General features: G+C 36.9%; 1 protein-coding gene across 7 annotated transcripts in view; it reads right to left on the bottom strand.

Moving 5' to 3' along the window:
* Rgs7 (regulator of G protein signaling 7) overlaps positions 1-12,958 on the bottom strand; it is a 462,366-nt gene that overhangs the window by 70,920 nt on the left and 378,488 nt on the right. For all 7 annotated transcript variants that reach the window (XM_033762079.1, XM_033762077.1, XM_033762081.1 and 4 more), the window contains 3 exons: positions 10,509-10,573; positions 8,953-9,029; positions 8,767-8,848 (listed from right to left, as the gene is read on the bottom strand). In XM_033762079.1, coding sequence (XP_033617970.1) covers positions 8,767-8,848; positions 8,953-9,029; positions 10,509-10,573 — 224 coding nt within the window. The remainder of the gene's footprint in view (positions 1-8,766; positions 8,849-8,952; positions 9,030-10,508; positions 10,574-12,958) is intronic.

The following is a 12,958-nucleotide window of genomic DNA, read 5'->3' as shown; positions in this document are numbered from 1 at the left end:
AACTGTCATTATTTGCTGATGATATGATACTCTGTACAAAGAAAACCCAAAGAACTCTGCCAAAGACTTCTAGACTTAATTGACAGATTCAGTAAAGTAGCTGGATACAAGGTAAATACTCAAAAATCAATAGCCTGCTTGTACACAAATAATAGACTCACTGAGAGTGAAATTAGGCAAACAGTTCCTTTCATAATAGCATCCAAAAAATGAAATATCTAGGAATCAGTCTAATAAAGGAAACAAAAGACCTCTACATAGAGAACTACCATACTCCAAAAAAAAAGTGTGGTAGAAGAGGATATATGAAAATGGAAAGACATCCCTTGTTTCTGGGTAAGAAAAATCAACATAGTGAAAATGGCCATACTTCCAAAACAGCTATACAGATTCAATGTAATCCCTATTGAAATTCCAACAGTATATTTCACAGAACTAGAGAAAACAATCCAAAAATTAATGAAATCAGAAGAGACCTAGAAGAGCAAATGCTATTCTAGGCAATAGAGACATGGCAGCGGGTATCACAATCCCCAACTTGAAACTATACTACAAAGCCACTGTGATAAAAACAGCATGGTACTGGCAAAGAAACAGACCTGAAGATTAATGGAACAGATTAGAAGATGCAGAAACAAATCCTGATATACTCAGCTACCTCATCTTTGACAAAGGAGCCAAACACCCTCACTGGAGGAAAGATAGCCTCTTTAATAAATGTTGCTGGAAAAACTGGATTTCAACTTGTCAAAAATAAAACTAGATCCATATCTTTCATCATGCACTAAACTAAAATCCAACTGGATTCAAGATATAAATATTAAAACATAAACACTAAACTTGCTGGAAGATAACTAAGGTAGAACTCTTGAAGATATTGGCATAGGAAAAGACTTTATGAACAAATCCTCAGTAGCATGGGAACTAGCACAAAAAATCAACAACTGGGATCTCTTTTAAAATAGTTTCTGCACTGCCAGAGAAATCGCAAGCAGAGCTAAGAGAGAACACACAATATGGGAAATTTTTTTTACCAGCATTCTTTAGACAAAGGTCTATTATCTAGAATATATAAAGAACTGAAAAAAATCAGACCTCCAAAATATAAAGACCCAATTCAAAAATGGACATCTGAAATGATCAGACTTTTCTCAGACAAAGAAGAAAAAGCAGCAAATAAATATGAAAAAATGTTGAACATCATTGGTCTTTCAAGAGTTGGACATGAAAACAACAGTGAGATTCCATTTCACCCCAGTAAGCATGGCTGCTATCAAGAAATCAACCAATAACAAATGCTTGCAGGGTTGTGGGGAGAAAGGAACCGTTCTCCATTGTTGATGAGAGTACAGAATGGTGCAACCAGTATGGAAATCAGTATGGAGATGACTCATACAACTAGGATTAGGAGTCCCATTTGACCCAGATTTTTCTCTGCTGGATATCTTCCCAAAAGAAATAAAAGAATCATGCTACACTGATATATGCTCACCCATGTTTATAGCGGCATGGTTTGTAATAGCTAAAATTTGGAAACAGCCCAACTTCTCATCAACTGGAGACTGGAGAAAAAAGATGTGGTTTTTCTATAAAATGGAGTACTACTCAGCCTTAAAGAATGAGAAACTAGAGATCTTTATAGCTAAGTGGATGCACATTGAGACCATACTCTTAACCGAAATTAATAAGTCACACATCTGTAAATACCAAATAGTTTCTCTGGTGTGAAAAACTAATAGTGTAAATAAGGATTGAAATGTATAATTAATATTGTGTAATAGGAAGAAAAGGTCTAAAAGAGTAGAGGAAATGGGAGGGGTAGGGGAAAGGTGAAAAGGGAAAAGAAAAAATATGTGAAAAGGAAAAACATGGAAACAATGTCTTTGTAAATAGGGAAGGGTGGAGAAGCTAAAGAGAGGGCTAGGCAATGGGGAAAAATAAGAACAAAGATAAGTCATGTAAAGGTACAAGATTCCACTGATGAAAGTAACTGTATTGTATACCTAAAATGTACCAATAAAGAGAAAAAAGTCTTCTAGACTTAATAACAAAATTCACTTCAGTAGATAGAAGGTCAAAACACAAAAATTAATAGCCTTCCTACACGTGAACAGCAGGCTCACTGAGGGAGGAACTGGAGAAACAACTCCTTTCACAATAGCATCCAAAAAAATGAAATGCCTAGGAATCAACCTAACAAAAGAAATCAAAGACTTCTACTCTGAAAAAAAAAAAGATCAAAGAGGATTTCAGAAAATGGAAAGACATCCTTTACTCCTGGGGAGGAAGAACCAATACAATGAAAATGGCTGTACTTGCAAAACTGTTATATAGATTTAGTGGAATCCTAATTGAAATTCCAACATCATATATCACAAAACTTGAAAAAATAATCCAAAAATTCATTTGGAACAAGAGACCTAGAATAGTAAAAGCAATTCTAGGCAACAAAGACAAAGTAGGGGGTATCACAATCCCTTACTTGAAACTATACTACAAAGCTACTGAGATTAAAAACAGTATGGCACTGGCAAAGAAACAAACACCAGGACCAGCATAATAGATTAGAAGATGGAGAAACAACTCCAGACACAGTCAGCCACTTCATCTTTGACAAAGGAGCCAAATACCCTCACTGGAGGAAAGATAGACTCTTTAATAAATGCTGGAAAAATTTCCAAAGATGAAAACTAGACCTATATCTTTCACCATGCACTACACTAAAATTGAAATGGATTAAAGATCTAAATATTAAAACAGAAATACTAAATCAGCTGGAAGAGAAGTTAGGTAGAACTCTTAATGTCATTGGAGTAGGAAAATATTTCATGAACAAAATCTCAGTTGCACATGACTAGCACAAAGAATCAACAACTGAGATCTCATCTTATTTAAAATATTCTGTATAGCAAGAGAAACCACTAGCAATGTGAAGAGACACCCCACAATGTCTGAAAAAATTTTACCAGCTGTTCCTCAAAGATCTCCTATCTAGAATATATAAAGAATTTAAAAAGATCAGACCTCCCAAATTTAAAGACCCAATCCAAAAATACCATCTGAAATGAACAGACAATTCTCAGAGGAAGAAGTAGAAACAGCAAATAAATGTATGAAAAAAATGTTCAACATTATTGGTCATTCAAGAGATGCAAATGAATATAATACTGACATTCACCTCACTCCAGAAAGAATGACTGCTATCAAGAAATCAATCAATAACAAATGTTGTTGCAGTTTTGGGTAAAAAGGAACCCTTCTCCACTGTTGGTGGGAATATAGACTGGTGAAATCACTGTGCAAATCATTATGGAGATACCTCAAAAAACTAGGGTTAGAGATCCCATTTGACACAGCTATTCCCCTGCTGGGTATCTTCCCAAAGGAATGAAAAGTATCATACCACAGAGATATATGTGCACCCTTGTTTATAGCAGCACATTCTGTTAATAGCTAAAACTTGTAAATAGCCTAATTGCCCATCAACTGGAGACTGGATAAAGATAATATTTTTTTAAAGTGTACTACTTAGTCATAAAGAATGATAAACTGGAAATTATAGCTAAATGGATGCACATTGAGGCCATACTTTTTTTTTTTATATCAAGAATCAAACTTGGGACCTTGTGTTTGAGAGACAGGCAGCAGAACTACTGAGCTAAATCCCTGGCTCTATGTTATACCCTTAAGTGAATAAATAGGAAACACATGTATAAATACTGAATAGTTTCTCTGGTAAGAAACTGAAAATGTAAATAAGAATCAAAATGTATAATAGATAATGTGAAATAAGGGAGAAAAGGTGCAAAGAAGAAGGGAAGTAGGGGGGGTGAGGGAAAGGAAAAAAAGAAAAAAAGCAAAAAATGGAAACAAAGTCTTTGTAAATAGAGAGGGGAGGAGGGGTTGAAGGGAAGGCAGGAGAATGGGGAACCCAGGTATATCATGTAATGAATGTCATCATATCGTACACCTAAATGCAGCAATAAACTTAATGAGTAAAAAAAAAAAAAGCATTAGAGATCACAGGATTTAGCTCAATGGCACTGCACCTGCCTTGCAAGCACAAGGTCCTGACTTGGATTACCAGTACCAGAAGAAAAAAAAAGCATTAGATATAGAAGACATAAGTAAATCACCTATTTTCAACATTTTGCAATTAGTATTTGCTTAACTTGAAATCAGGTAGAGCTAGATAATTTTTTGGGGGGTGTTTTTTTGTTTTTTGAGACAGAGTCTCCCTCTGTAGTTGAGACTGACCTGGAACTCACTATGTAGCCCAGGCTGGTCTCGAGCTCACAGCGATCCTCTTCCTGCCTCAGCCTCCTGAGTGCTGGGATTACAGGCATGCGCCACCACACCCAGTGATAATTTTTTAAATATTCTGATGAAATATATTTCCATGTCTTTCCTTAAGTATTTTTATTCATGAAATCTTCATTGAATATTTAGCATACATATATTCCTAAACTAGTGTCTTGGGGTTAAAAAAAGAAAATGACAATCTAATATTTATTCAGTGTTGGGAGGAACTATACAAATTACTAATCTCATTCTCTATTCAAATATGGCCTTTCCTCAATTCTATTTCTGTATTATTATTTCCGATCTCTACCTGACCTGAAGCTGGTGAAGATTTTAGATAGTTTTAAGTTTTAGGACACTTTCACTTTATTGTGCATGGTATATAACCTCCCCTGACAGGTACTGTCTGCAAGTAATGGGTATCTCTAGGTCAGAGCCTATGATGCCTGAAAGATGTCCTGACGTCTGGACTTTTGAGAAATGCCAATGGAATGAAAAGAGTACTTGAAAACCACAAGTAAATTATATAACAATATACATAGAGAGCTATATCATTTGTGGAATATAGCTAAGTATTTAGGACTTCCTTTTGAAGACGAATGCATACAGCCATTGGCTCATTCTTCTTGCAGCCTCTTCCTCCACCTGGAGCCACACTAATGCCTGCCTTTAGCTCTTTATTTTTTTTCCTAGTAATTTTCTTGGTACACGTTTTATATCTCACATTCATTACAGGGAATTTGTACCTGTACATAATATGTCTTGATGCTTCTTTTCTTCCCATTTTCTTTCCCTCTCTTCCTTTCCTTATTTACAAAGCTTTGTTTCCATTTTATCCTTCTTTTCTCATTTTTTCTTTTCCTTTTCTTTCTTCTCCTCCCTCCTCAGTTCCTCTTTCCTTTTGAACAATTTCTATTTCACAATGTCAAATTATACATTTTGATAATTATTTACACTTTCAGTTTCTTACATCAGAGAGACACTGCAATATTTACATATGTGTGTCTGATTTATCTCACTTAAAAGTATGGTCTCAAGGTGCAACCATTTACCTAGAACTGTCTCAGGTTTATCCTTTCTTTATGGTTGAGTCGTACTACATTGTATAAAAAGAATCTCATCTTTTTGATTCATTGTCAGTTAATGGGCATTTGGGTTGTTTCCAAAATTTAGCTATTACAAACTGTGCCACTAAAAACATGGGTATGCATATGTTGCTGTGGTATGATTCTTTCAATTCCTTTGGGAAGATACCCAGCAGGGTAATAGCTGAGTCAAATGAGTCTTCTAATCCTAGATTTTTGAGAATCTCTACACTGACTTCCTTGTCTTTAGCTGTTGCTTCACCACCAGGAGTTGAGTATATGACCAAGTCATATAAATACCCATGTACAGTTTCTCTCTTTCCAGAAAGCAACTGGTGCAGTCATACATATCTCATGGTGTATTGGTAACTATGCCCATAAAATGCTCCCAGTGGACTGTGAGTTTTAGGAATAAGGACTGTGCTTTGATTATTTTCAATGCTAGGCCTTAGTACAATGTCTAGGACATACTAGTACAGAGTAAACGGTATCCCTACATAATACTGAATATTATAGGAAGGGTGACATGCTCTGTTTCATGAGTTTCAATTCAGTTTTTCAGGAAAACAGGGATTAATCATTCCATTGGCAGGTGGATCCAGTACTGAGGCATTTAAATTAAAAACTGAAGACAAACAACATTCTTATACAGCTCAAGAAGTTCTATGGACAGTCCTTTTAAAGGGCTACACAATCAGGCTCATTCCAGACAATAGTTGATACTAAGAAAAGCCACTCACAGTAATTCTTACATTGCTTTGAGCCAGGGAGCAAAGTCCCAGTTCCAAAATGAGGGCCTAAATAAAAATACAAACATAAATAATATTGATGAGCGAGAGCCAACAGGTTAGCTATGAGCACCACGATAACCACCTGTCTTAGGTCATCGGCCAATTTCCCGTAAGGTGACCCCCAAAAGAAAGAATGGAATTATAAGTCTGTAGGTAGAGAGCAGCTATTAAAGGAATGGCCTCGGGAACTGTTCTTGTTGACATCTCTGAATATAAAGGAAGATTACAATTCATCTCAATTGCATTCTGCTTGTTGTGCAGACATTTTTGAAACTGATTACATGTGGGTGTCTCATTGACTGTATCCTGCTAGATTCCATTTTTCTTGTGCTACCAATTTCAAAGATACTGTATGCATCTCTTCAAAAGGAAGGAGCCATTTGTTATCTACATGACAAATGATAGGCCAGCTGCTTTTATACATCCAATCTCATTGAACGTTCACAGTCTGTAAAAAAGGTACACCATTTTCTAAATGAGGCTCAGAAGATAGACAATTATATAAGTTAGGCCTAGTAAATAACATTTCTGGCTGCGAACACTGCTTCAAACTTTGTTGCAGATCTGCTACGGCTATTGGCCTTTGGCTGACACGACGAAAACTGGACGACGACACAAAAGGACTGTCTCCTACACTCTACACGTGAGGGTGGCATGCAGTGGTGGCCCCAGGATATGCCAGGCACAGGCTCCGGGCAGGGCCTGTCTTGTATTCTTCTGTAGATAGTCTAGGGTTCTACACCTCTCAAGCTGAAATACTTTGGCATTAGAATACAAAACCTGGTTTCATTGATCCTGTCTAGAAGATATTTTCATTGAACAAGGTGACAACCACAGGGCAGAAAAATTCTTTCAATGACTGCCCCAGCAGGACAGGATATGAAGAGAAAACTCAGCTACAGGGATTCTTATTCTACTTTAATGCTGCAGTGCAGGATTTCAGGTCTAAATGTATTGATTCAGGGTTAATTACAACAGCTGCAGAGTTCATTTCTAGAAATAAACCTAACACAGAAACACGTGGGAATTATCACAAATATTGATATTTTTCCCTATGCCACTTCTATTTGTGGGTAGCTATCTTTAAAAATCTACTTATGTTTATTAATTAACTACAATGAAGAGAGATATACCTTTGCATTTGACTGAGAAAACAGCCATCCAAATATTTTTGAAGCTAAAGCCCTGTCCTCACCATCTTTATCATTTACCACTCACTGAGGACTCAGAAGGCTCAAAACAAGATAAAAGGGTCCGCAAGGCAGACACGGCTTCAGCTATTTCACACACATCTGAGACCACTTTAAAAGGTTGAAACTTTAAATCTGCCGGTAGGCAATGCTTCTAAAGTAATGCAAGGAATTGTAGTGTAAGAAAAATCAATGCTTGAAGGTAGAGTCCAGTCGGATTAAGTGAACACCATTCTCAAAGGCACATAGACAACCTGGACAACCTCTGGAAAATAATCAACATAGTCCTGCATGTCATCTTCATGGCATATGATATAAAGCTCTACCAGTTACCCAGGAAGCATAACATGGATATACGTGGCCACATGATGTGCTGACTGGGTGCTTCAAACAAACACACAAATAAAAATCCTAGTTCATACTCTTGCAAAAGCTGTGTGTCTTTATGATTTTTTTTCAGGAATTTTTTTTAAGGAATCAAACTCAAACTGAATTTTGAGTAAAAGAGCCACTTAGTGTTCAATTCTGTCTTGAGAAGTCAAAAGAGTGAATATAAAATGGAACTTTATTGCTCTGCTATTTGAAATTGAAATACATATACAAACAAAGCCTTTGGAGCCTGTTTCAATCTCACTCTGAAAGTTGCTGAGAGAAAAATTTTTAGGTATCCTTTTCTTATTACTTATTCTAGTACTATTTATGTAAATATTCTCTAGTACCTTGTCTATATTTCAAATTGATAGAATAAAAAGATACTGCATCAAAATAGAAACAAATACATGAAGTTAGACATGCTACCTTACAGATGATCATAACCATGGTTCCAATACAGTTTTCTGATATTAATGAATTAAGGGCATTCCATCTTCATCACACAGAGGCAAACAATGTAACATTATCAAGGAAGAAAAAAATGTCACTATATTCAGATCTGATACTACAACATTAAAAGTATAATCATATTTGAATTAAAAACCACATAAAATGATAGTCTGTGAAAATCACCAGTAAGTGATTATTAGATTTAAAAAAAAAAGAAAAAATAACATTTGACTTATCCATTCACTTACTGTGTAGCCAAAAAGTGTAAAGAGTAAGCCATAAAAACCTGCCTTATTACAGTATTTTTCTTTTAAGTGTTTATAGCAGCACCAAGCACTTCCCACATCAAAACTGAGTGGGCAGGTGATGTCATGGTAGAAGGACGCATAGTTTTATAAATTAAATAACACTACTGAACACTGATCATCTTACTGAAAGTGGCAGACTTAACTCATTCACCAAAAAGCTCAGAAGGCAAGATGGAGAATCCCAGGCTTTCCCTTGCTCTCCCAGGGTACCCTCACCTGTCACAACTGAAAACAGGGATTTTTCGAGAACAGGGCTGCATTTGCTCACCACAGGTCTGTGTACATCCCAGAAGGCTCTCTCTTGGCTATCGAGGATTTTCCTTTCGATTTTGTCTCTCTTCTTGTCCACTCTGTCAACATCGTAACAACCAAGAATAAGTAGTGTTAAGTGGAGAGTCTCTGCATAAAAGGCAGTAACGTGAACAATTCTTCCAGAAGACTCACAAGGACTCACTTTGCTTGAGCTTCCGCTTGCATAAAAATGAACTCCCACTTCCGGGCAAAAGCTCTCTGCAGCCTGGCCAGGCTCTCCTGAAAAGTAAGCCACAGGTGAAGACATCGTGGTGCCGTCTTAACTGCTGTTTGCTAGCTTCCTTACCACACAGATTTGTGAAGCAAGCAAGCGCCGAATTTGTAAGGTACCTAGTGTCCTCTGGTTCTACACGACAAGCGTGCCCAATAACTCAGCTAATTCTCATATTAACCACTGTGGCAGTTGAACAGGATTGTCGAGGCAATTGCTTCAGAGCTCAGGGGTTGGAGAGCTCACTCGTGGGTGTTGCATGGAGTGTGACCCTGAACACTGTCACTCTGGGCCCTGCCTCTCTGGCACTGCTCCTCCACTCTGCTTCCAAATGTCATGAACTAAGGTTTCACTCCACCGTTATCTTTCCACCGTGATGTCCCTGTCTTGAGATCAGTAGACCATGAACTGCATCCTCTGAACTATAGGCAAAAAGAAACCCTTCTTCCTTCAGACTGTATGTGCAGTATTTGGTTCCAGCAATGGGAAAGCTGACTAATACAATAGTTTTAGAAGAAAATGAAACAAATATTAATTTTTGTGAATGACTTACCTTAGAGAATAAAACTAAAATTCATTATGTACTAAATATTGAACCCAGCAGGTGCTAAATACTTAAACTGCCTCATAGGAGAAAAGTGGTCAGGACCGATCTCCTGGGTTTTCTGTGGCCACCTTATAGAGGCACAGGAAAACAGTACATTCATACTGCTAATTCAGTCTACATATTTAGGTCCTGGCAATAATGTAAACCTTTCACACTTCAGGTCCCATTTCTACACCGTGCTTTGAATTAGCAAACCCCAACATAGCAACCATTTGACTAAATTATGCTCAGTTATTTCCTTTGCCCATGGTGGCCAACATGAAGGTTTCATAGCAAAAATGATTTTCATTCTCATTGTGTGGATGTTTCCTTTTTTGTAGCAGTAGTAGTACTAGCACTAGGTATTAAACATAGGACACTCTACCACTGAGCCACACTTCCAGTCCTTTTCATTTTTTAATCTCGTGACAGGGTCTTGCTGAGTTACCCAGATTGGATTCAAACTTGTGATGGTCCTGCTTCAGCCTTCTGAGTGGTTAGGATGACTGGCCTGCACCACTACACTTAGCCACTGGAGTATTTATCTGAAATCTTTATAACTGAGTCAAATTCCGAAAATAACATATGCTTCCCCCTCCTACACTGAGAATGTGTACTTAGAATCTCACCATTCTCAACATGAAAGAAGAGGGAAGAAAGCACATAAGGACTTTGTAAGCCATTGAGCTGTTTGATCCATTATGATTCATAAATGCAGAAAGTAAGTAGAGAGAGTGCCCAGAGATGACCAGAGCCTTTATTTCCTTTTCTTAAAACACCTTTTTTTTTTTTTTTTTTTTTTTTTGTACCTTGATCAAACTCAGGCCCTTGTGCTTGTGAAGCAGGCACCAGAACCACTGATTAAAATACCTTTCTTTGCCAGAAAGTTCTTAGTACTTACAGCTTCATAATCTGCTAGCTCTAGTCTTGCTTTGTTTTGCATTGTTCTCTTGCAGAGGTAAACCGCTGAAATGAAAGAACAAAATCAGTCATTTCTGCCTGGTTCTTAACACAGAGGCACTATAAATAAAAAATAGCACTACAAATGGAGACAACTGTCATTTCTCCCCAAGTTGTAATTTTCTGTTTATAGAAAATGGTGCCTTTCTTTAAAGAAAAAAAAAATTGTGGAATAGTACTATTGGAGCTCAAACATAGTAGCATTTACGATATCATAGTAATAAACATGTTAAACAATGTGGCAAACATCTCTTTAAATGGCTGTTGTGATTTTAGTATCCTCAACAAATAAGTCCTTTTTAAAAACTTAAATCTAGATCGGTTAAGCTTAAACTTAAAAATCTAGATACACTAATGAAGCTATTTCTTAAAAGAGAATTATATGAAGAGGGAAGCATTATTGGCAAATTCAATTGTTTTTAGATTCTGTTCTCAGCTTCAAGGACTTGCTGATATAAGCTGATGGCTTCTTGACATCTTTGTTGCTTCATTTCACAAGAGCCCATAATCAGTCAATTATTTTGTTGCTAGAAAAAAAGGGTAACATCTCATTTAGTTAAAATACTTCCCCTTGCTCCATTTTCCCGAGAACTCTGTCCCCTCAGCAGTCATACAAAGGCCATCTTGGTAGTAGCCTCGACAGGACACAGAGGGAACAGAGAAGGGTGACAGCAGCAATGTCATCAAATAAATTTCTTCAGTTACTTCAAGGCACCCCGGTGACTCTTACAATATCAAGGCAAACAAGGTCTTCCAGTACAGTGTCAATTTCCAGAATATACTTACCATTTTTCATTAAATGATATTTGAGTGAATGAAATTCAATATAAACATTATTCTAGATGCTGAGTAAATCCACTCTTTGAGGAATATTAAATATTCCTTTCTGCAATGCTAGCTCTGTGGGGATGCTTATAAATACCACCTTTGCACTAACCTGTATTAGCCTTAGTTTTGGAAAAGAAGTCCAATTGGTATTTCTGAGGAAAAATGATATGCAGAAAATGCAAATGCAGATACTATTTTCTCAGGTTCTGTCCCCTAAGGTTTCTTGTACGAAGGTCAAGGCAACCACGGAATGATGCTAACATAACTACAAATGCAAGAACCCTGTGTATGGTTTCAGAACACATCATTCCTACAACTTAACATTTATTTTATTTTTCTACTAGAATTAGTAAATTTCAAAAACCAAACTTCAAAATCAAAAGCAACACAATAAGTTAGTTGATTATTCATAGCTCACTCTCAGTCCTGAAGGAACTCTTTCCATGGAGGCCTCTGATTGTAACAGAGTAATAAGATATTTGCAACAGATACTATAAGAAATCGTACTAAGTGTGCATCATCCCCGAGGGTGTCCCTTCATAAAAGAAAGGTTAAATCTTCTTAAATAAACTCTAATTTTTAAAAATCAGCTTTCCCACAGAATTGCCGTTAATCAAATCTTGAGCCCAGCTAAGCCCCTCATCAGCTAGCTCTCCTCTGTGTCACCTCCGCCTGCGCCTCTCCTCAATTTAACAGTTCTAGTCATCTCTGTTCTTTCCCAAATCAGGCCCCTTTCGGTAAACACTTCTAAACTCATTCGGTAAAACAGTAAGTCTCAGCAGGCCTAGGGTTTTTTTTAAATTATTTTTTGATGAGTGCTCACAAAGAAAGCATGAATTCTGTAATACAGGCATCCTATCATGTAACTAAGAAACATATCCAGGAAGAAAATAAAAATGTGGTCAGAAGGTACCAGGCACAGTGCAAAGTTTCACATATATTTGCTGAATGAATTAAATGACTAAATACATGGATGACTAAGACATTTTCAGAAGGAGCTTGTTAGGAGTCAAAACGAATCAGGACCAAGTGTAAGCATCTACTGGTAAAGAAAAAGAGGCAGAAAGGTAAAAGTTGAGTTTAGCAGAGTAGAGAATAATGGATCTGTTGTAGATGGAGCAAATTCGGTTGAAGTCCCAACCCTCAACAGTCAAGAGCAGACACAGTTGTAGTACTCTGGCCAATACAGAAAAAAGTCTTTATTCTTTATCAGCAGGGAGTACCAGGGTTGAGGGAAGCGTGCATAAGGTAGGGGCCTAAGTAGAAGATACAGGATTATGATTAGGATTCAACTGCAAATTTCTGAATTTATCAAAGAACAGAGAAATAAGAGTACTTATGCATATTCAGAGCTATGGCTGAGGCCAAATGTTTTGGCAGTGATCTTTCCTTATTTGGCCAATGAACGTGTTGCATACAGTGTTATGTATGGATGTAGGCTCAGAAATAAAGAATGAATCTTTTAAAACAACCCTTGAATGCTTTCTGCTCTGCCAAATATTGAAAATGTCAATTTTCAAAAAAGTCATTTCTGTGGTTCTATTTTAAATATTTCCTATTGAG

This window comes from Fukomys damarensis, unplaced genomic scaffold, assembly GCF_012274545.1.
Source record: "Fukomys damarensis isolate Sample0158 unplaced genomic scaffold, DMR_v1.0_HiC HiC_scaffold_11, whole genome shotgun sequence".
NCBI lineage: Eukaryota > Metazoa > Chordata > Mammalia > Rodentia > Bathyergidae > Fukomys > Fukomys damarensis.
This window is presented reverse-complemented; position numbering and strand designations above follow the sequence as displayed.